This window comes from Muscardinus avellanarius, assembly GCF_963383645.1.
Source record: "Muscardinus avellanarius genome assembly, chromosome: 8".
Classification (NCBI taxonomy): Eukaryota; Metazoa; Chordata; class Mammalia; order Rodentia; family Gliridae; genus Muscardinus; species Muscardinus avellanarius.
Window position 1 is genome coordinate 108,319,201 of NC_137794.1, and position 23,354 is coordinate 108,342,554.

The following is a 23,354-nucleotide window of genomic DNA, read 5'->3' on the forward strand; positions in this document are numbered from 1 at the left end:
CCTTCTTCCTCCGGGCTACACTCCCAGACCTATTTTTATATTTTTGAAACAGGCTCTCTTACGCCAGCACGGCTGGCTTCGAACCTGAGCGATCCTCCTGTCTCCGCCTCCCAAGTGCGGGGATTACAAGCGTGCGCCACCACGCCCGGCTATCAGTTCCTTTAAAATCAGTTCCTACAGCTGTGAAGAGAGTATAGGAAGCGGTGTAAACAGCTGCAAAGTAGAGCACGTGTGTCTTTACTGTTTCCCGACCGCAGTTCCCTGAGAAGTGCCCGGCACTGCCTGAAGCTGTTGGCACGTGTGAGTGGAGGGCAGGGTCTGCTCATTTCTGTGCCCATTGTGAGGCTGTCCTGCACCTTTGTGCTGTTTCTGTGAAGGCCCCTGAATGGAGGCCTTGTGCCTCACTTGATTTGAAATCCTGCCTCTTAATCTCAGGGAACTTTGGGGCTCCCAGCAGGGAGTCTGTGACCAGTGTGAACCTAGGGTCTGGAGCAGTGTGGATGGTGGGAGGGGCGGGGGTGGCCATGATCCCGCAGCCCCTTTGTCCCCCGCAGCCTAATAGTCACCCTCTGCTGGCAGCCAGAGTGAAGTGCTGCCCTCAAGTGTCCGGCTGCCTGTCCGTGCTCCCACCTCCCTGACTGGCTACTGCGGCCGAATCCTCTGACAGCACAGGACCAGTGGTGTCGTTTACATTATTATAAGTGGTTGACTATCTGATTTGGGGGGAGGTGGAGATTTCTCTTAAGAGGCATACGAGTTGTTGACATGTTCTTTATTTTGGAGCCTGGTTAGAGGCAGCTGACACTGGTCCCCAGCGAGTGGTGGCTAGCTAGGTCTTGTCTGTGCAGCCTGTATACTTTGTAGTCCCAGCTCCTGGTGCAGAGTTTCTTGGCATAAGCAACTGTGTAATTTTAAGTGTATACTGTGTGAGAAAGGGGTGGGGCAGCAGAAGCTTTTTATAGGGTTTCACTAATAAACAGTCATTTTCCAAGTAATATTTAGGGATTTAATAGGAGAAGTGGAACCTGTATGTGATGGGTCTTTAATGCCAACACCTATTTGAACTGACGGGGAAGGGGAGCTTTATTTTAAGACAGTATTTTCCATTCTTCATCTTTTTTTCCTTCTCCTTTTCTCTATGCAATTAGAAACGAGTTCTTCAACTTGTACTGCCAGTTGAGGCATGCTTTCATAAGCCTTAGCAGTCTGGCCTGCTGTTCCCTTCAGGTGTATAATGGCAGGCTGAGTAGCTGAGTGTGCATTCTTGAGTAGCTGGAGATCAGGTGTACAGGGTGTGGAGTGTGATTGTACACTATCATGTCTGCGTAGTGCTGAGGCCCCGTGGCCTGGAAGAACAGGCTCAGGATGCCAGCAGCCTGGCATCCTCTCGGCCCGTGGGGGCTCTGGGGGGTGTCTTGTCCCCACTGCTGTCATTCTCTGAAAACTGTGCCTCCTCAGCGCATGGACTTCTCTACATGAGTGTTTATTGGTTGTGTGGGAACCCCAGAAGACAGCTCAATTTATACTATTGTGTGAGTAATTGAGAGAGCTTAAGATTCAGTTAGTAATACATTTTTTGTCAATTATTTTGAAAGATCTGAGGTAGTATTAAAGGCAGTTTGGCCCCAATCAGAATTAAAAAGGTTTAAGCAACATGATGAACTTTTCATTTGCTCTTGTTTAAGAGTTTGGCTACAACTGACTTCTCCCCATTTTTAGCCAACTAGTCACCCTCCTGCGCAGTTCAGTTGCAGTGCTAGTATGGCCTCATAGTGAGAGGAGCTGCTGTGTGTGTGTGTGTGTGTGTGTGTGTGTGTGTGTGTGTGTGATTTTATATATATCAAATATATATGTGTATTTCTGTGGTTCATTCACTGCTTTTCTTTTTTTGTGTGTGTGTGTAAAGTGTACAGGCAATGATAGCTATCACATTACTTGATAATTTCTGGTAAGGTTTTGCTTCAGTTTGGTAACTGAAGAAGCTTAAAACTCACTGAGCTATTCAGGCATGGTGGTGCACACTTGTAATCCCAGCATTTGGGAGTCTGAGACAGGAGGAGGATTGTGGTTCGCGGACAGTCTCAGCTACGTAGTGAGGCCCTCTGCAGCTCAGTGAGACCTTGTTTCAAAATAAAGAATAAAAAACAGGGCTGGAGGTGTAGCTCAGAGGCAGAATCCCCCCAGGTTCAGTACCCAGTACCGACAAAAAGAAAAAAAGAAAGAAAGCAAGCAAGCAAGCTCACTGAGATATTCATGAAGTACTTTGTCTTTGTGTTTGTTTAGGATTTGTCTCAAGAAGGCTATGGAACTAGATCTCAGCCTCCTCTGGCCCCTGGAAAACCCAACCATGAAGACTTGAACCTAATACAACAAGAGAGACCGTCAAGTTTACCAGTAAGACATTAATGTGCTGATCTGAAAATGCACGAGTTAAAGCCATTCTTTGTGTTCGTTCTACTTTATGCTCTAAAGTGGAGAGAGAAATTTCTAACTATTGTTTTAGGGCCCAATTCTTAGGGCATTGTAGTTCTTGGCGAGCCCGTGCCCCTCAGGGCCTCCCGCAGAGGGAGGCCGCGCGGGGCCGCTGGTTGTGTGCGGGAAGCCGTCGCTGCGGGAGCTTCGCCATTCTGCAGCGTGTTGGTCTTTTGGGCAGTGGACGTAACAGGTGTCTATACACGAGCTGAAACAAAATCCCCCGTTGCAAAGGATAGAAGTGACGAGATGAATATTTGGTAGTGATTTGAATTATTCTTGGTACTTGGTATTTTTATAATGAGATTCTTCAAAAAGAAAGTAATGTAGTTTGAAATAAGAGTAGTAGCTATAGGATTCGGTATCAGGTCGTTCCCATAAATAGTTCATCTATTTTCGGTTTTATTTTTTAATAGAGAAACTAATTTAAATGAAGTTTCTTTTATTAACTAAAATAATAAGTCTCCACAAATAAATGTTAAGAATCACTGTTACTGCTTAATTTCAATTAAGAACATTTGCTCAAGATGAGAGTTCAGGATAGCCATTATTTTAATTTGAATTTCAACTGTGTTTATACTAAGTAAAATCCATTGTATTGTATTCCCTCTAAATAACTGAGAGCAGGCATTTGCAGTGAGTATTGTACATGACACATGGTACGCACACCACACCCATGTTAGGTCATGTGTCCGGCCTCGGAGAGGAAGGTAAGTGATGGCTACACGGTGTGCTCTGCCTTTGACTCTCTGGTTCAAGTGTTTGAAACCCTGTGGTTTATAGGTTTTATTTCTAGGTTGGGAGTGAAATCGTATTCTGTATGTTTTCCTGTTTTTCTAATCGTTGTGGCGTTGGTGTATTTATTGTCTAGTTACTTGGGTTTTGGAATGAAAAAGGCGACGGATTCTATGTTCTGTGCAGTAGCTTTTTTTTTTCTCCCCAGCAGATAACTCTAGCTTGGTGATCGTGGGGAGTATGGGGCACTGTCACTAAATGCAGCATTTATTGAATATTGGGAAATTGGTCTGTGGTTTTTTGAAATGTAAATTGACCCACTAGCAGCAGGTGGCTGGAGAATTCCACTTTTCCCCACCGGTTCTTTAGTGTTCTTGGAGCCAGTTCGGTGGCTTGGCATGGGCTGCCTATTTGTACTGTAACACAGGTTGGAAACTTTGTCATTCAATACGTTTTCTGTGTAGCCTTAAGAATAGTGTGTGTGTGTGTGTGCTGCTTTCTTCATTCCCATTGCAGGTGTCCCCCCCCCCCCCCTTCTCACGAGTTCCTGGCAGTGGCCGCTTGACAGCGACCTTTAGCATAAGTGGGATTGGAAAGAAGCATCGCACTCCCAGAAAAGTCACCGAAGCATGGAGCTCTGGGGTGGATGCCTTTAAAACAATGGCTTGGAAGAGGGCAAATGTATTTTGGGAAGTGAAACAATGTGTATATTTATCAATTATTGGATTTTTCTGAATTATTTTACTTAGATTTCTCTTTATATTAGGATAACTTAGTATCTTCTTATGATTTCCTTGACTGCGTCTAAGGATTTTTTAAGGTTACTGATGGTGAAAATTTATGAAAATTTAAGAAATATCCCAATTGGTACTTTCTGTTAGTTTGCAACTCAGAGATATATAGGCTTAAATCACATCAGTGTTTTGTTGTAGAAAGCAAAGTTTCCAGGTGCTATGGCGAGGATATAGAAGTACGGGCTGTTGAGTGGAGGATGTGATGATGGGCTGGTATACCTCAACCCTCGGTCTGCTGGGGCATCGGCTTCCTTTACACGAGGCTCAGCACACCACTTTTCCTCCACAGGGCTTTGCGTGTAAATGTAAAACACTTTTTACATTTACACGTGCGTGTAAAACATTTCTGTATGGCTTTACAGATCTGGGTTGCTGGTTGTGTGTGTGTGTGTGTGTGCGCTTCATTCATAAGTTGTTCATAATTAAGGCAATTAGGGCTTCAGGGAACAATTTGTTGGTGTTCTCCAAGGGTCTAGTATCATGTATTTTACAGTATTACTTTCATTAAATATTTTAGTAACCTTAACTTGTCTAGTTGATGCTTTAGGGGCTGTGAAGCTGCTATCAAATCTGAACTGGCTGTTGGAATCTTTGTAGATTTACTCTGAGGCTACACTTTTCCCTTCCAAGTGTCAGTGACATAAATTTTATCTCTTTACATACAGACAGCCCTTCATATTTTCATCTCTAGTTTTATAACTTTTGAGACTAAGCAAATTGTTAAGTCATAACAAAACCTTTTGAAAAACACAATAATTCTAAAGTGTAATTTTCAAATCTGCCCATTAGATATATGACTGTAACAAATAGGTTTCTCAAATAGTTATTTCTTAATCTTTTTTGCCTACATTGAGACAAATTATTTGTTTGTTTATTTATTCATTTATTTATTTACTTATGGTGGTACTAGGGATAGAAGGCAGGGGCCTTCTGCATCTGGGCTACACTCTCAGACCTATTTTATATTTTATTTGGAAACAGGGTCTCTTAAGCCAGGGAGAGTGGCTTCGAACCTGCGCGATCCTCCTGTCTCTGTCTCCGAAGCGCGGGGATTACAAGCATGCACCACCACACCCTTCTACATCGAGACAAATTTTATAACAAAACATTGAGACAAATTTTCTAATTCTTTCTCCATGTCTGTTTTTTTCTTTTTTCTTTAGTGTGTCTGTTATACTTTTACCAGCTTTCCATAAGAAATCACAGCATTCCCAGTATTCATGTGCTAGACCTTCAATGTGATCTCAGTAAGCTCTGGTCTCTCCAGGCTTGAGCCTGCTTCTGTGCCTGTGTGTGTCCTTAGGCTCTTGGCCATCTCTAGTAGTGAATGCAGTTGTGTTTTCCAGCTGACCCAGCTGGATTGTCACAGCACCCACAGAAAACAAAGAGCTGATAAATTAATGCTTGTTCTCTTGTCGTGGGGCCATGACCAGTAGTATTTACCTTTTGCTTAACAGACTCAGACTTAAGCTCAGAGCAAATCTCCCTTAATACCGTCCAGTTATTTCTGCACCTCTTCATTCAGCCTCTTCCCCACTGAGGTACATTGTTTAAATATCCTTGGCATTTTATTATTGATAAATCTTAGACTATAGCATGTGATATAAAAATTAACTTGAAGAGCTCTCTTCCATTATCATTTGAATTTGAGCATATTTATTAGTTTTCTCTACCTCTAATATTGGTAGTAATGAAGTCACAATTTAAGCAAGAGATACAGTAGGAGGTCTAAAAGATGCTTTAGCTTATTTACTCCTGTATTGTATGAACACTACAATCTAACAGTACCCCCTACAAGATGATTTAGGGGTACTTTTTGTTGAGCATTTTGTTAAATCCTTATCTTTTGTGTCATTTATTATTCATTTTATTTTTTGTTATTATTAGACAGTGGGGATTGAACCCAGGAGCATTCTACCTCACAGCTATACCCCTAGCCCTCTTTAATCGCTTTTTTTTTTTTAGTGTGTGTGGGTCTACTTCTAAGCTACACCTCCTGCCCTATTTTTTATTCCTTTATTTTGAAACCGGGTCTCACTGAGTTGCAGAGGGCCTCACTAAGTAGCTGAGGCTGTTCATGAACTGCGATCCTCCAGTCTCAGCCTCCTGAATGCCGGGATTACAAGCGTGCGCCACCACACCCGGCTTAATTGCTTATTTTGAAACAAGGTCTCCCTAAATTTGGAGAGGCTTGCAAGTACCTGAGGCTGGCTTTGAACCTGTGATCCTCCTGTCTCAGTCTCCCAAAATACTGGGATTACAAGTATGTACCATCATGCTCTGCTAGTTACTATTATTAAAATTTTTTTTTTGTAGTACTAAGAATTGAACGTAGGAGCACTCTACCTCTGAGCTATGACCAGCCCTTTTTTATTTTTTGTTTTGAAACAAGGTCTTACTAGGTTGCTGGGAATCTCACCAAGTTTTCTGAGGCAGATCTTGAACCTGCGATCCTTTTGCCTCAGCTTCCGAAGTACAGGGAACACAGGTATAAGCACCATGCTTTATTAGTTTTTTTTTTTTTAATAACTATCTTGGCTATTCAGTTTAAACGGGAATCTTTTCATGGTATTTATTACATTGTATTCAGTATTTTCTTAAAATAATGCACATAAAACTTATTTTTAATAATTCTTTAGCTGGGCATCGTGGGCACGCTTTGTAATACCAGTACTTGGGAGGCTGACACAGGTGGATGGCAGGTATGTAGCCAACCTCAGCTACTTAATGAGGCCGTTTGCAACTTAGTGAGATCTGTTTCAAAATAAAGAATAAAAAATAGGGCTAGGAGCGTAGCTTAGAAGTAGAATGCTTCTGGGTTCAATTCTCAGCACCACAAAAACTAAGTAATCTATATTTTCAGAATTATCTTTTAATTGATTATGAATCTTTTGGATGGTATTGAATTTATGCCAAGAAAGCTTCTGTCCTCTGTATGTTCATGATACCAAAGGTGGGCGTGACAGCTGCCTTTGCAGGGCAGTGTCATTTCAGTTTTACCATGTAACTTAAGTTTTAAGAAAAGAACATAAAATAGGACTTCCGAGAAGATGGTGACCAAGAAAAGCGGGGCTTAAGAGCCCCGCTAACAACCAATCTCCATTATCACAAAATCAGTGCCTTTCATAGCCAGAAAACACCATCACCAGAGAAACAAAAAAATTACCAGGCTCCAGAGAGGAGGGGGACTCAGAACGGAGCTCAGAGCCACAGAGGAGGTACGCTGGCCTCACAGTTGAGGATGCGGCGAGTTCACCGGATGGCTACGGCTACAGACCAACGCACTCAACAGCCCACCAGGCTCTACAGAGGAGCGGTGGACAGCGAGCCGAGGTGAGCCGCTGTGGATCAGCCTGGTGGGATTCGGCAGATTTTTCGGCGCAGGGAACATCTAAGCTCCCAGTGGCTGAGCTCAGCACACGCTGCAGGGACTCAGAGTGGAGCTCAAAACCAGAGAAGAAATATGCCAGCCTCACGGCCGAGGGTGTGGCAGCGGCGCCATATTGCTACCAGCGGCAGCAGCAGCAAATTCACTGAGTCCACTACAGCTCCATCTGCTTACTCAACAACAGTGAGTCAAATTGTGGGCCCCAGAGGAGAAATCCCAGTATTGACTCCCAGGGACTTGACCCAGTGGGGGAGTGGCGGTGGCAGAGATATCACACCATAGGAGAATGCCCAACCGGGCACCCCCCATAGTCTAAAGCAGCCTCTATTGACTCCCTGGGTCTGAGACTCTGTGATACAACCCAGTAAAGGAGTAGTGGTGACTGAGATACCACAGACTCGAGATCCAGAGCACCTTAAGTGAAGTTGTAGTGACCCAAGGGAAGAACCCAGAGAAGGCACAAACTCCCGAAATCATGGGAAAGCGGAATAACAATAGAGCAATGAATGCCCACAACTCCACAACATCAGAACCCGATAAAACAGAAATTCAGAGATTTCTAGAAGATCAAATCAGGAAAATAGCTGTAGAAATAATAGAGGTGTGTCAAAAAGAATTCAGAGAGAGCCAAAAAGAGATAAAGGATGCAATTAATGAAGTAAAGGCCTCAATTCAAAGCATGAACAACCGATTAGACCACATGGAGAATAGAATCTCGCTCTTAGAAGATGATCACTCCAAAAATGAATGCATAGTTTCTAATCTAGAAAAAAATATCTGACAGCAGGAATCTGACATTGAAGAAATATGGGCCCATTTTAAGAGAGCTAACCTAAGAATAATTGGAATAGAGCAGGGAAAAGAAGGTGAAACCAAAGGGATCAACAATCACTTCAAAGAAATAATAGCAGAAAATTTTCCAAACATAGAGCAAGAGGTCGGTACACAGGTCCAGGAAACTTATAGAACTCCCTTTAGACAGGATCGGAGAAGAGGATCCCCACACCACATAATTGTCAAAATGACCACTGTGGGAGCCAAGCAGAGAATCTTAAAGGCAACAAAAACAAAGGTCCAAGTGACATTCAGAGGCAAACCAATTAGAATCACTCCAGACTTTCCAAACCAAGTCATGAGAGCCAGAAGGGCTTGGAGTAACATATTCCAAACTCTGAAAGAAAACAACTTCCAGCCAAAAATTTCCTACCCAGCAAAACTTTCTATCAAATTAGATGGAGAAATAAGAAGCTTCCATGACAAACAGAAACTGAAGGAATTTATGTCTTCAAAACCAGCGCTAGAGAAAATACTCAAAGAGATTAACTACAAAGAAGAAATAGGTAACACACACCAGAACCAGAGAAACAAGATTTTCCATCCAACAGACAACTAAGATTAGTTATCTGTGGAGATTCATTATTTATGTTAGTCTTTTACCTATCTCTAAATTGTATTGTTTGCTTTTATTGTTGTTAATTTTTAAGATTTCTAGTTGGAATATTAATATACCTTCAGATATAGCATTTGGAAATATTTTATCCAATTTTATTAGTAACTTTTAACTCTGTTTACATTGTCTTTGGATATACAATATTTTTTTTTATTTTTTAGGGAGTTTGTATACTCTTCTGTTGCCTGTGCCATTGACATCATATCTAAGAAATCACTGCCAATTTCAATGTTGTGAGGTTTTATGACCCAGATTTTCTTCTAAAAGTTTATAGTCTTAAGATTTATATTTAGGCCTTTTATCTATTTTGAGTTAATATTTGTATATGGGATTAGGTAAGGGTCCAATTTTATTCTTTTTCATGTAATTGTTATTTTTCAACAATATTTAGTTAAAAGATTATTATTTCCTCCACCAAATGTTCGTGGGAACCTTGTGAAAAATAACTTGACAATATGGAAGAATGTATCTCTAGACTTTTATTTAACTCCAATGGTTTATATATCTGCCTTTAGAACAGTACTACACTGTTTCAATTATTATAGCTTTATATGGTTTGAAATCAGAAAATATATATATTCCAGCTTTGTTCTTTTTTGAGATCATTTTGCGTATCTAGAGTTCATATTCCATATTAGGATAGATTTTTTTCTGAAAAAGAAATATATATATATATATATATATATATATATATATATATGATAGTTTCACCTAAAAAAAAGAAAGCAAAAAGAAATATTGAAATGTTATCTTTAAGTTATCAAAAGCTTGGTATCAGACAAATGAAACTGTTATGTGAGATTATAATTTTTAATTTTGGATAAATTGCTATAATACTAGATGTCAACCACTAAGCCAAGCATGGGAAGGAGGGATGGGGAGGGAATGGGGTAGGGATCGGGTGGGGGCTGACTGGGCGATGTGTGCATGTATGTCTACAAAAGTTTTTTTGTTTCCCACTATGATGTATGAATACAGTGCACCAATAAAAAATTAAAACAAAAAAAAGAAGCTGGGCTGGGGTGGTGGCGCTCGCTTGTAATCCCCGCGCTTGGGAGGCAGAGACACGAGGATTGTGCAAGTTCGAAGCCAGCCACGCTGGCTTAAGTGACACTGTTTTCAAATAAAAATATAAAATAGGTCTTGGAGTGTAGCCTGGAGGTAGAAGGGCTTCCAAGAATCTCAGTAGCAAGCGCGTGCACACACACACACACACACACACACACACACACACACGCAGAAGTGTGCACTTTAGATAACCAAGGTAAAAGTAGAACAAAAATTTTCTTAACAACACATTTTTTACTTAGGAAAATTAATTGGCAAACACATGTATAAAAGGAAGTAAACCCAAAAAATGAAGGTTTTATATTTTTCCTTTTTGGCAAAGCAGTACTTTGCCCTCCAGTATTGTTCTGAGTTAATATTGCTCAGGATAGAAATACCTAGTTTGTTTTATCCTTGGAGGGGCACCAACCAGCCCCTGCACTTGAGATGGGCGGGAGGCCTGCACGGTGGTCAGCAGTGGCCACCACGTGGCTGCTGATTTCTAACTGCTTGTGAGAACGGTCTGCTGCGTCAGGATTTCGTGGACTATGGCTCTAAATGCTGGCTGTTCTGGAAGGCCAACCAGGCCATTAAACCTTTCTGACCTTTCCCCCTGACCTGGGAGGCGACATGGGAAGAGTTCTGTCTTCCTCAGTTAACTGAAGCCCGTGAGTGTGTGGAATAGTGCTTCTGGCACCTTCGTTGAGTTTGCAGTTCTTGGGCTTTTAGAAAGACGAGTTCCTTTTGGCCTTGTGAAAGGAGGGGTAATAAATGCACGTAGTTCTTTGAAATAAAGGGTGTTAGACGGGATATTGGAAACCTGAACGAACAGTTAGAAAACTGTTATTGCCAAGAATATTCTTTGGGGAGTTAGGTCTCAACAACGGAGCACACAGCGTTCTGCCCGCAGTCTAATAGCACGTGTCCTGTTGGGTCTTCGTCTGTCTGTTTTGTCTTTAATGACATGTTGGGGGTAAAAGGTCAGGTACTCTGGAAACATGGATATTGATGATATGTTAGTCAAACATTTAAAGTATGTAGATGCGATAATAACGTTGCTTTGAGTGATTGAAAACTTTTGAGAAATGTAAAATGAAGAAACTTTTGAACTGGGTCAGTTTCCCTCCACATTCTCAACTCAGCCATAGCAATATAAATTGTCAAGACAGCTGGGTGTGGTAATCCCAGCATCCGGGAGGAGAGACCAGAGGATCGCGGTTCACGGACAGCCTCAGCTACTTAGGCCCTTCGCAACTCAGTGAGACCCTGTTTCAAAAATAAAAAGACTAAAACATTAGGGCTCGCGGTGTACCTTGGAGGTACACCGCCCCTGGGTTCCTTCCTCTGGTACTGCAAAATAAATACATACATACATACATACAGACAGACAGACAGACAGACAGACAGACATAAATAAATTGTCAAGACTCTCTTAACCTGTTGACAGGTTTTTGGAAAAACTCTTTTGATACTTTTTTATTTGCAGCTTGAACTTGATTTAAATGGTTGTCATTAAAAGGTTAGTAGTGTAGCTGTCTTCCATTGATTGATTCTTCTCAAATCATTCTGAACATTTAAAAAATTAAAAGCTAACTAAGGAGAAATCTCATCTGTTGCTTCGCTTCTCTCAGAGTTCAGGCATGGATAATGCCTGTGAGCAGATAAAAACCCAGGTTCTTTGAAAAGTTTTCTCGAAGTGGTATTAAAGTGGAGTTCTAGAGGAAGCCCTCTATAAAGCGGGAGGGTGCTGGGGCTGGGGTGGGATTCTTTGCAAGTTGCAGCTCTATTCCCTGAGACATCTACTTAATCACTTGTGACGTTTCAAACTAAAGATACACACACGGGGGATCGAGTGCAGGGGTATTCTACCTCTGCACTGCACCCCTAGCCCTACTTTTTATTTTTTTGAGACAGGATTACAGGTGTGTACCACCATGCCCACCTAAATCCTGATATGTTTTTGATGTTTGGGGGGAAGTGTTAAGTGGAACATACAGTACTTCAGTTTCTCAGGATTTATCACGTTCAGGGAGGTAATTTTAATCCTTGATCTATTTTATACAGACCTCAATTCTTTTTAGATTAAAGTTAAGTGACTCTGACAAATATTTATTTTCCAACTGGATTATTTCTTTAAGATATGTTGTTCTATAATTTTATTTCCCAGGGTGTTTTCATGATACTGGTTGTCATTTTGAAAAGAGAGTAGACTTGAGTTTGACCAGTGTAGGCAGTGGGGAGGTATCTGTTTTCTGTCTCTTTTGTTCAGAACGCTATGCTATTTAAAATTTTATTTGTTCTGTAAGTGAAAATCCAGTGCAACCTCAACAGTTTGGAATTCTTCCAGGGAAAAACATACTAAATATAATGGAAATCTTAAATAAATTAATATTTAAAAGAACTATAGTTTGCTTTTAAATAACTCAAATGTTTGTGTTTAAAGTGTTTCCAAATTGACATCTCAGTCCTGCTGAGTAAATGGATGAGTTTTATTTTTAGTGCCACTGGGATGAAGTTCTGGCCCTGGCGTGTGCCAGGCATGTCTCCACCAGAGCACAGCTCAGCCCCAAGCGGGCAGTTCTGAATTCAGGGTAGTCAAGACATTTGCTTAGGGCAATGTGTTAACTTTACATTAAAAAAAATTTTTTTTAAACAGATCTTAATTAGACATGCACCCGCTCGTTCATGTAAATATTCTTAAGGTTTCTACTTAAAATATGGGTGGGTGAATTCCAACCCATCTTGTAGGGTTGCCATTTAGTCCTAAAAGTTAATGAAGGAGTAGTATACAGAATAGACACAAGACAAAACTGAAGATTAAGAAAGGCTGAAACATAACTGATTTGCAGGATATTAGTTTTGATACTAGAAGGATAATGATGATCTGTAGTTGATAAATGGGGCTCATTAAGCAAGGGATGAAAAATGCAGTTATTCCTAGCTAGCAGAAAAGTCAGCACACAAGTTTTGCCTTAACAAATGGAGGCCCAGCGGGCCTTTGACATGGCTCGTGGCTCTTGGGCTGGCCTAGGGAGGCCGCAGGGATCACAGATCGCTTTGCTGTGGTCTGAGTAGCCCCCAGGTCCCCACGAGAGCCCAGCTGTGATGCCTGGGGTCTGCCTCTTACCAGCAGGCAAGGAAGGGAGACCCACCCGAGCCCACTGAAGGGCTAGAGCTGGCGGGAGGCCACAAGGTGGGGCCGGGAAGACTGGCTTTGATCTCTCAGTCATTTTCATGTCTCCGGCCAGGAAGAGCCCCTGGGCCTGGTGCTGTGAGCACCCTCACCTGAGCCTGCTGCCTGGGTTCAGCCCTCCACACTGCAGGGCGGCAGAAGGGCCTCTTCAGAGAGCAGCAGCCCACGGCCACGCCCAGGCAGGCAGTGGGAGGCCACTGCAGCACTTTGCTGCCATCCTTCTTGGTGGGAAGTAGGTTTTAATTTACAGATTTCCACATCCAGGTAACGGGAAGGCACACATCTGCTTCATACAACAAGGGGTATAGAATCAGCAGGAGCTCATAGTAGCATCTGTGGACTAGTTATTTGCCTTTATGTTCTTTTGGGCCTGGAAGTAACCATTTTAAATATTAACTGTCAGCTTAGGAGTGGAAATAAATACATGTAGTGAAGGTTCCGCCTGAGCCAAAACTCTATTCTTCCATCACAATGTCAGATTTTAGAGGTGTCTCTCTCTTTTCTCATCTTTTTCTTTTGCCTTCTCTAAATTGTTGTAAAATAACTGAATGGTCTTGTTTTCCTTTGTTTGGGTCAAGAAATTTTAGCTGAAAATTGTTACTGTGTGAAAGAAGATTATTGACTCAACAAGCCTTCAATTTTCCGTGAATAACACTCCCACCCCCTAGCTTCGGGAACACGCCGCGCATGTATTCTATTTTAAAATACAGACTGTAATTTAAAACAGGCAGTTTGATGCCCCACTGAACTTTGTTTAAGCCTGGAATAAAAGAGAGAGAAAAGCTTTAAGCCACAAAAAAGTGACTAAGCTTTCCCAACTGCTTCTCTTCATAATGCATTCTATTAAGAAAAGCCAAAGCTTCCAGGTACTATTGTGCCTTTCTGCAGGGCCTAAATTTTACCATTTTTTTTAGAGTGTGGTATGTGCATCGTTTTACTTTATTTCATTATTGAACCATTATTTTTAAGTGCTCAGAAGAGCATTCATTTGTAGTGTTGGTGTGCATGTATTTGTGTATATTGTACATGCTCAATGTGTTTGAGAATAATATTAATTCTAAATTTAAGTATATAATTTTTAGTATTCATTTATTAATAGCTAATTTCTAAGGGTTGCTTTATTTAAGTAATACCTAGATAACATGACTGAAATTACAGATATTTAACTGTAATATTACTTGCGGTCAGATCACTATAAAAATTGATTATTTGAAAGTAGTTTATATCACTTGCCTTTCCCCCACCTCTCACAAATGATCAGCTTACCCTTGTAGGAGGGATGGGGACAGGCTTTCCGTTTTGATGGGACAGAGCGTTTGGAGCAGGGGGTCGGTGCTTATGGTGAAGCTGGATGCACACAGGCTCCTTCTTAGCCAAGCGACTGGTCGTGAGCAATTTCTGTGCCTTCTCAGGGTCTCTGTTTTCTTTGAAAGAAGAGTGATTTAGAGGTAGGAACCTCAAAACACCTCCCAGTTACTAAATTTACATCAAACGCCATCTGTGTTAGTACCCAAGAAAAAACACTTAAAAAAAAAAAAAAAAACTCCTTTCTCTGCTCTTGAGAAAAAGTCTAATGAATGAGTGGAGTGCAGGAATCTGGAAACCTTAAAGTGGCTCATAGTGGCTCTTGGTGCCTCCCTGCCATCTCGGGTGCCTGTGCCTTTATAAACTTGGACTTTAGACCAGGGGAGAGCCATTGACCTTTTTGAGGACTCTACCTCTAACATCCAAAGGTTTCGGAGGTCCCCTGTCCCCTCCATGTGCTTCGCTTGGGAATCTAGATCTAGTGTGTGAGAACAGGGGCCTGTGGACGGACACAAGGAGATGAGTTCACTAGGGGCGTGGAGAGGTAGGCAGACCCAGCTGTCTTTGTCGCAGAGAATGTAGCACTCTGAAGTCTCACTCTGTGACACCCAAGGGAGCCCAGCAGGGACAGTTTCCTAAAGCAGGAAGATTCACACCATTTGGTTTTCATTTCTTGCTGGTGGGAGGCAGGACATGAGGTCTCCATCCGCATCTGACACCTCACGTTATTTCCTTTCTTGAACTGCACAGTAGCTGAGTAAACGCTGCTCACGTTGAAGGTGAGATTTACCATGAATGGAAATGTTAGCAACCCAGGGGCATGAAAACCACAGCTGTCCTAACGGAACCCGAGCCGGTCTCCTGGGTAATGCCCAGCATTTCTGTGGATGGTGTGTCTCTGTCCTTGCAGTTTACCCCCACCCTTTGGAGTCCTTGGAGCTCGCCGGTTTCAGCTTGGGTAGTGGTGTGACAAGGCTTTTGTTGCCTTACTCTTCCTTTCCTTAGGGCACTTAATGGTGTGTATTAGCCAGGGGCACAGTGAGCGTCTCCCTTTCTCAGGTCAGGCTGAGGGGCCCCCATCCATCCAGTGAGCACCCCGAGACCTGTATCCAGGACTCTGATGTTGCGGAGCGTTCTGATGTGAGTGGGGAGCTCCGTGCACTGTCTTTCCTGTGGTGGCCCTTCTGATGACCAGAAAGACGCCTGACTAGTCTCGTGTAAGTATGCTGTGTAGGAAGGAAGTTTGGCTTCAGAATACCAATGTAACATTGTACTTACTGAACACTGTTTTCAAAAGTTTTATATAATTGAAAAATTCAATTAACAAACACTGGACAGTACTAGTAAAGAAGAATAAACATCCCTGGAATAGTGAGGTCTGTGCGGGCATGCTAGGTGTAAGGGCAGGAACACTACAAACCTGGCTTCCCCACAGCTTTCCCCATTCTTCTATAGTTTGAAAGTCTGGGACTTTCAGGTTACCAAGATAAGCAAATTATAATGTGCCTTTCACTTATCAAAGCCTTCATTTTCAAAATGCCATTACTATTGCTGCAGGCAGGGAGACAGCTTTAGAGAATTAGCTCACTGATGAGGTTGAATCCAGCTCTTAAAAAGTGGTAACAGCTAGAATTGAGACGTTGCTGAAAAAAAGACAGAGATGAATACTATATGCTCTTCAGGTTTTCAATCTGAGTGATCAGAATACGTTGGTCCTCTTGTTGACAAATGCGGGGAAATCGTCGTGTGGATTGGCTTAGAAGAGAAAAGAATACCCCAGTTTTTGTGCATGTGCGGTACTGGGGCTTGAACCTAGAGACATAGCTGCATCCTGCGTCTCACTAAGTTGTTGAGGCTGTGCATGCATCTGATTCTCTTGTCTCAGTCTCCCAAGTACTGGGATTGCAGGTGTGTGCCATCTTGCCCCGCATTCCTGAATAACTTTGCTTGAATTCCAAAACTCCAAAAGAAAGCATCCTTGCTAATAAAGCCTTATTTTTATATAGTTTTATACAAGAGGCAAAACATTGTGATAAACAGAAATTGTTGAAAGAACGGTAGCATTAGCTATAACTTTCCATTTCACTTAAATTTGTGGAGGTGGTCTGGAGAATGCAGTGGAAGTGTTTGTATAAACACCCTAACAAATCTATACCAGGTGTTCCTGTCTCGCCCCTGGCAGATTAGAGCACAGTCTCAACAAATGAGTGAACCTAGGCGGTTGGTTCAGCTGGGACTCTCAGCAAGTCTCACTTTTTGGCTCTAAGACAGGGGTGTATATAGAGGCAGGTCTGTCTTTGTGTGATATACTTTTGAATGACTGAGACTGTGCTTACCCCAGTTCACTTTGGAGAAAATTTTATTAATTTATCTCATAGGAATTTCTCCTTTTCTGAGATATTTTTGGGTATATATTTAAGCCTGATATATAATTTCGGCTCCTTCCTTCCTTCCTTCCTTCCTTCCTTCCTTCCTTCCTTCCTTCCTTCCTCCTCTTTTCTTCCTTCCTTCCCTTCCCTTTCCTTCCTTTCCTTCCTTCCTTCCTTCTTTCCCTCCCTTTCTTTCCTCCCTCCCTCCCTTCCTTCCTTTCTTCCCTCCCCTTCCTTCCCTTCTCCTTCCTTCCTTCCTTCCTTCCCTTTTCTTCCTTCCTTCACTTTCCTTCCTTCTTCCCCTTTCCTTCCTTCCTCCCCATTCCTTTCTTCCCTTTCATTTCTTCCTCCCTCCCTCCCTTCCTTTCTTCCCTTTCCTTCCTTCCTTCCTTCTTCCTCCCTCCCTCCTTCCTTCCCTTCTTTCTTCCATCCTTTCTTCCCCTTCTTTCCTTCTTTCTTCCTCCCTCTTCCATGAAGATAGTATACGTGAGTGCAGGACCTGAGTTTTAAACTTGCTGTCTTTTTTTTCTGGAGGCAGCAGGAGTCTAGCCCATGCCTTCACACTTCCACCTGTGCTAAGCAGGTGGTTTACTATCGAGTTACAGCCCTTTCTCAACGTGCTATTTTCAGAAAATGTTCTTAGTTTGTGAAGAGTCTCATACCTTTGAGCAATATGAGTATACATTTGAATCCTAGCAAAGAAAATGGAGCCTAAGTCAGATTACCCTGAGCTCTACAGGGGTATGTTAAAATAAACAAAATTCTCCCCCCTCTTTTTTATTCCTTAAAAAAATTGTCATTTTGCTCCCTATGTAAAAGAAAAAAGATTTTGCTTTAGGGATGAAAAGAAAAGCTTTTGGCTTAATTAAAAAAATTTTTTTAAGCCAGGAGTTGATAGTGCATCCTTGTAAGCCCAGTTCTTGGAAGGCTGAGACAGGAGGATTGGAGATTGGCAATCAGCCTAAGCAATTAGTGGCCCTGTGCAACTTTGTGAGACCCTCTTTCAAAATAAAAGAATAAAATAGGGCTAAAACAGGGCGAGGGTGTAACTAGTAGATAGAATATCTCTGTATGCAATCCCTGGTACCAGAAAAATAAATAATTTCTTAAAATCCTTGTTTTTATAAGCCAGCGCTGAAACATATTGTAGTAGTCAAGGACAGCCAATAATGAGCTCTTTTTCTTTTTGCAGTATTGGGGACGGAACCCAGGGACATTCTACCTCCGAGCTACATCCCCAGCCCTATTTTTTATTCTTTATTATTTTGAATCAGGGTCTCAACTGAGTTGCAAAAGACGTCACTAAGTAGCTGAGCCTGTCCACAAACTGCGATTCTCCTGTCTCAGCTTCCCAAATGCTGAGATTACAAGCGTGCACCACCATGCCCAGCTATTAATGCGTTCTTAACATGTGTGTGTGTATCTTTAATGTATTTGATTCCTTTCTTTGGAGCTTGAATTCTCAGATGTGAAAATAAAGACCCTGGAACGGCAGGAGAGTTGCCTGGAAGCCGGGCAGTTAGAGGCGGCAGGTGGAGTCGCCGCCACCCGTAGCTTGTTCTGTTCCCTGCAGCTACTCCTCCTGGGCCATCCATGCTGCTGCTACGGTGTCCTGGGCGCCATCACAGCCAGAGCTAAGACTCTCCGTCCCTGAAATGAAAGTCTTGTGCCCATCTCAACTGCGCCCATCATTTTGACGTTGGTCACAATTATGAGTGTTCTTGAATGAATAAAAAGCATTCACATTTTTCCTACAGATATCTTTGCTTTTCATAGCTACTCTGTTCATGTTTTCTTTAACCTGCATGCTTAATGTTGACATCTTTAATTAAGGCACAAGATCTCACATTATACAGAAAAATTCAGTTACATTTAGGAGTCATTTATTGATTGCCTCTTCTGTCTAGATTTTTGTATTAGACATAGAAATAATAAAGAAAAAATATAAATTATTTCACTGGCTTATTATTTTTATTTTTAGCCATAACATTCACCAGTAGGAAAAGAAATTAAGAAAATAAATAACTATTTTCAGGATGCCCGTTTCCGTTTGTTTTGGTACTGATTTTACCCTGGGTGCATTAAATCTCCAGGCTACACCCCAAGCTTATTTATTTATTCTTTTTTTTTGTGGCGCTAGTTGAACCCAGGGGGAGTCTGCCTACAAGCTATACCCCATCCCTATTATATTTTATTCTCACTAAGTTGTTGGGGGCCTTGTAAAGTTGCTGGTGCTGGCCTTGAATTGCAGTTCTCCTGTCTCGGCCTCCTAGGTATTGTACAGGCCTACAACACCACACTTAACCAGGGTGCCTTTATTTAAAAGGTTTGAACATATTTTCTCATATCATTCAGAAAACCATCTAAATATTGCAGGATCCTTCTTCCCAGGAGCCTTTGCCATCCTGTGGCAGTCTCCATTGGGAGAAGATAAAAGGTCCGAGGCTGCACTCTCAACGCTAGGGCTTTGGTCAGCAGAAGAGGGTGGGGACAACATTTCCCTTGCACTCTGCCAACACTTGCCTGGTAACTGGTGTGTGCCTTTTTTGACTGACTTCATGAGAATTTTGTTATTTTTACTACTTTTTGTGTAATTTAATTGACATTTTCTATTTTATATAAGGATGAAGACGATATTAAAAATCTAGACACCTTTGATATAATTCTGGCCTGTTTTGGAGATGTGAGGTTTTAAACAGTGCACCATCGCCAGGCATGGTGGTGCATGCCTGTTCCCACGACTTGGTGGCTGAGGCAGGAGGGTTGCTTGAGCGCTTGAGTTTGAGACCAGCCTCGGAGGAGATCTGTGCAGGTCACTGAAGGACCGCAGAGGTCCTGCTCATGGCTGAAGCTCCGCCTCATTGACTCCTTGCCTGATACTCCACTGTTAAACACTAACACCATGGACCTCTTTAGACCCAGAGTATGTTGGTGTAAATACCACTGGAATTATTTTATATTCATTCTGAGTTTTATATTTGTCACCTCAGAGAAGAAAATAAAATTGGGGGTGGGAAAACATACCTTGCAATAAAATCTCCCAATATTTTATTGTTATTTTTGGTTTGTTAAACTACTGAAGCTAAAATTATTTGGACTGGTAGTGAAGATGCAGAATCCTCTCGGATTTGTGTCATGACCAGCTAGCCATGAAAACTTACGGCTGTGTCCCTGAATACACCCATAATTCCAGGCGCACTGCTAGCCCCTGGTTCACACCTCTCTGCACTCCCAACATGATTGTTGACCTTGGACCGGGAACTGATTGGCCCTGCGATTTGAGATCACCCTTCCTTGGATCTTGGCAATTTGTGGAGTAATCAGTAAAACCACATGCAATGAGGCCAAGCAAAGGCCCGGAGAGAAAGGCCTTGTTGTGAAGTCAGCGTTCAAATCCTCGAACTTCTGAGCCTTCAGATTCCTGAGAATGATCTAGGAGCACCCACTTTGAATGACAGGACTGTTCAAGGGGGTGGGGGGGGCACATGAGAATTCTCTTTTTCCTTTTTCTTGTGTCTTTGGTGCCTGGGATGGAGCCCAGACACTTTTGTTCTACACTCCCAGCCTGATTTCATTGTTTTATTTTGAAACAGAGTCTTAAGTTTCTGAAGGCCCTGCTAACTTGTTGAGGCTGTTTGAACGTGTGCCACCATGTCAGTCTGATGATGTGCTGTTGAGTCAAATAGCTGGTCTTATTTTTTGGCAGTGCTGGGGATGGAACCCAGGCCCTCATGTATGCTAGGCAAGGGCTGGACCACTGGCCTATAACCCAGCCCCCAAACCTAATGTTGACCCTTATTTAAAATGTTCTATAGGTTGTGGTGAGGGGGTAACCCTAGTAATTATATTAATTATAAATAATAATAGGGAAATTACCTATTTAGATTCTGCCTTTATTTTTAAACCCAATTGGTTAGATGATAAGTGGTATTTTGCAGGGGCCAACACCTTGGAGATTCTTGTCCTATTCTAAAGCTACAATTTCAGATGGTTTTATTTATTGGTGTTTAAACTATATATAAGATCCAATGGTAACTAGTGGAAATGTCCCTGGGCAAGTTATAGATTAAATGAGAATAGATAAACACATCCTACTGTCTCTCAACATTCTTATTGATTCTCCTTTCATATCCGTAGTGTGTCATACTTATCAATGCCAGCTTTACTTTTTAATTTGCCTAAGAACAGAATTTCTCATTAAAACAATAAAAACATGTAAAGTATAATATAAATCGTGGTTTTTGGCCTCACTGATGAATTGTTTTAATACTGTCATTCCTTTTTTTTTTTTTTTTTTCCTATGCTGGGGATGGAACCCAGGGGTATTCTACCTCCTGGTTACACCCGCAGCACTACTTTTTATTCTTTATTTTTGTAACAGGGTTTCACTGAGTTGCAAAGGGCCTCACTAAGTAGCTGAGGCTGTTCTCAGCCTCCCAAATGCTGGGATTACAAGTGTGCACCACGCACAGCTATTATTGTCATTCTAATAAAAAGTATGTCCTAGATGCTCTAACTTAGTGATCAAAACTTAATAATTTCTGTATAAATTTGTTCAAAAACAGCCCAATGAATTATTTTAACATATTTATCTGAGATTTTTAAAGTTTATTTGTACTTATACCTGGGGCCACTTTTCGACCAGAGCCCTGCTATGATAGCATGCTTCCCTATTATGTGATTTTTATATAGGATTTGTAATCATTTTGTTTCTAAAAGAATTTGAGCTGACCTACAGTAAACAACTTGTGTATAAAGAGACTACTCCAAGTGGATTACATATGGTAAGAAGATTTTGAAAGAAGCAGATAATGCCAACACAGGCACCATGGGTGACCATTAAACTGAAGGCTGCCCTTTAACTACTTTGTCAAAAATCAAGGTTGCTTACTCATTTGTATAAGATGAAACGTATCACTTCTCAAGGGAAGAATGCCATTTTTCTTTTGTTATTTTGTAGAAGAAAATATTTTATAAAATATATAAAATACTTTTATGAAAATAATAAATAATGATACCAAAATATGGGTTTTCAAATAGTGGTAAAAATTATTTCATGTTATTTGGTTTGGTTATTCAAGATTAAATTAGGCCTTGTCACTTTAATGAATTAGTGATTGACTATTTTTTCCTCAAACTTGCTTAACTGCTTTAACTGCCAAAATTATACATCTAGCAATTGTGTCCAAAGGAGTAGCTTACTGACCCCATTTGCATTTCATCACAATTTAAAACGAGTGAAGCATAAAACAGGTGGCAGGTTGAAAATCCATTTTTCTCTGTTTCTCAGGTTAGGTGTGTGGCTTTGTAGTTGGGCACATTTTTATGTAGTAGGTTTTCCTGGGAGAAGATCGCTAATCCCTGGTTATGAGATCAGGCTCAGAGGGGGTGAGATTGGCGGTGGCCCACGCCGAGCAGTGTACTAAGTGCCTCCATGGTGTAACTGCTGTAGTTCATATCTGTGGCGAGATTTGTGCACTTCATTTTGTGAACCTCTGAACTTTGTAAAGTATAAAATTGTAGTTCTGTTCTTACGGAGAACCCATAGTCTCTTGAACTCCGTAATAAGTTTCTTGGAAATACTGAAGTTGCTTTGATTTCTACCCTCTGCACCGCCAGGACTGCTCACGGGAGGAAGCCACCTCTGGTTATATTTTGGTTGCTGCACCTTACACTTTAGAGAGTGGGTATGGGCAGCTGGCCACAGACCCACCATGGCAAGTGACACAGGCCCTGATTTGAAGCCACAGCTATTTCCCCTGGAGTGGAGGGGAAAATGGATCGATCTGCCCTTCAGATCTGTGAAAAAGGCAGCTGTGTCCTGCTCCTGCTCCTGCAAGGAAACGAGCCTTTTGGGGAACCGCAAACCATTGCATAGGATTCAACAGGAAGATAATTTATTATGCACTATATTTGATCTTTAAAAAGAAAACATTGTTATGTAGCTGGTTACAGGTAGAATATTGCTGGGTTCAATCCTCAGGAAGTGCACACGCACACACACTCACCTAATATGGGCTAAAACTCTCTGTTCATTTGTTTGCTCATGTAATAGTTTATGACTAACTTCAAGTAAAAGAAAATCCTGTAGTTTGGTAATTATTCCTTGTAAGAGACTCTTCAAAAACACTAACTTCAACTGCATTCTTTTGTAATCAGTAACCTCAGGGAAAATAACTTGCTTAGACTTTTGGGGCACTCTTAACCTTGGAGAGCTTCTGCTTTGCAAAATTGTTTAGCTGCATAATTGTGAAACAGCACTGTCTGGGCCAGCTATGTTCATTTACAGTCTGTAAAAATGGGCAAATTATTAGTCCGTGTTGTCCATGCGAGGGTTCAGAGGGTGCTGGGGTTAGGAGGGTTGGAAAGAAGCGCGTCAGGCGAGGCCAGCTGCTCTCCTGGAGCTCGGGCTCAGGCGCTTGAGCTCAGTGCCAGCTCCTTGTACTTACAATGCTCTTTGACAAATGCCCGAGTTTCCCAGATGCACAAGCAGCAGTTAGAGGGGTGGCGTGCAAGTCCCTCGAACATTCATAAGGTCTTCAGTTGCTCTTAATTTGAATGAGAAAGGAGATGGTGGAAACTATTTTTATTTTCTCCTGGG

At 41.8% G+C, this 23,354-nt stretch overlaps 1 protein-coding gene across 3 annotated transcripts in view; it reads left to right on the forward strand.

The window, feature by feature from the left end:
- ARID1B (AT-rich interaction domain 1B) overlaps nt 1-23,354 on the forward strand; it is a 404,291-nt gene that overhangs the window by 149,670 nt on the left and 231,267 nt on the right. For all 3 annotated transcript variants that reach the window (XM_080700338.1, XM_080700340.1, XM_080700339.1), the window contains exon 4: nt 2,284-2,394. In XM_080700338.1, the coding sequence (XP_080556464.1) occupies nt 2,284-2,394 (111 nt within the window). The remainder of the gene's footprint in view (nt 1-2,283; nt 2,395-23,354) is intronic.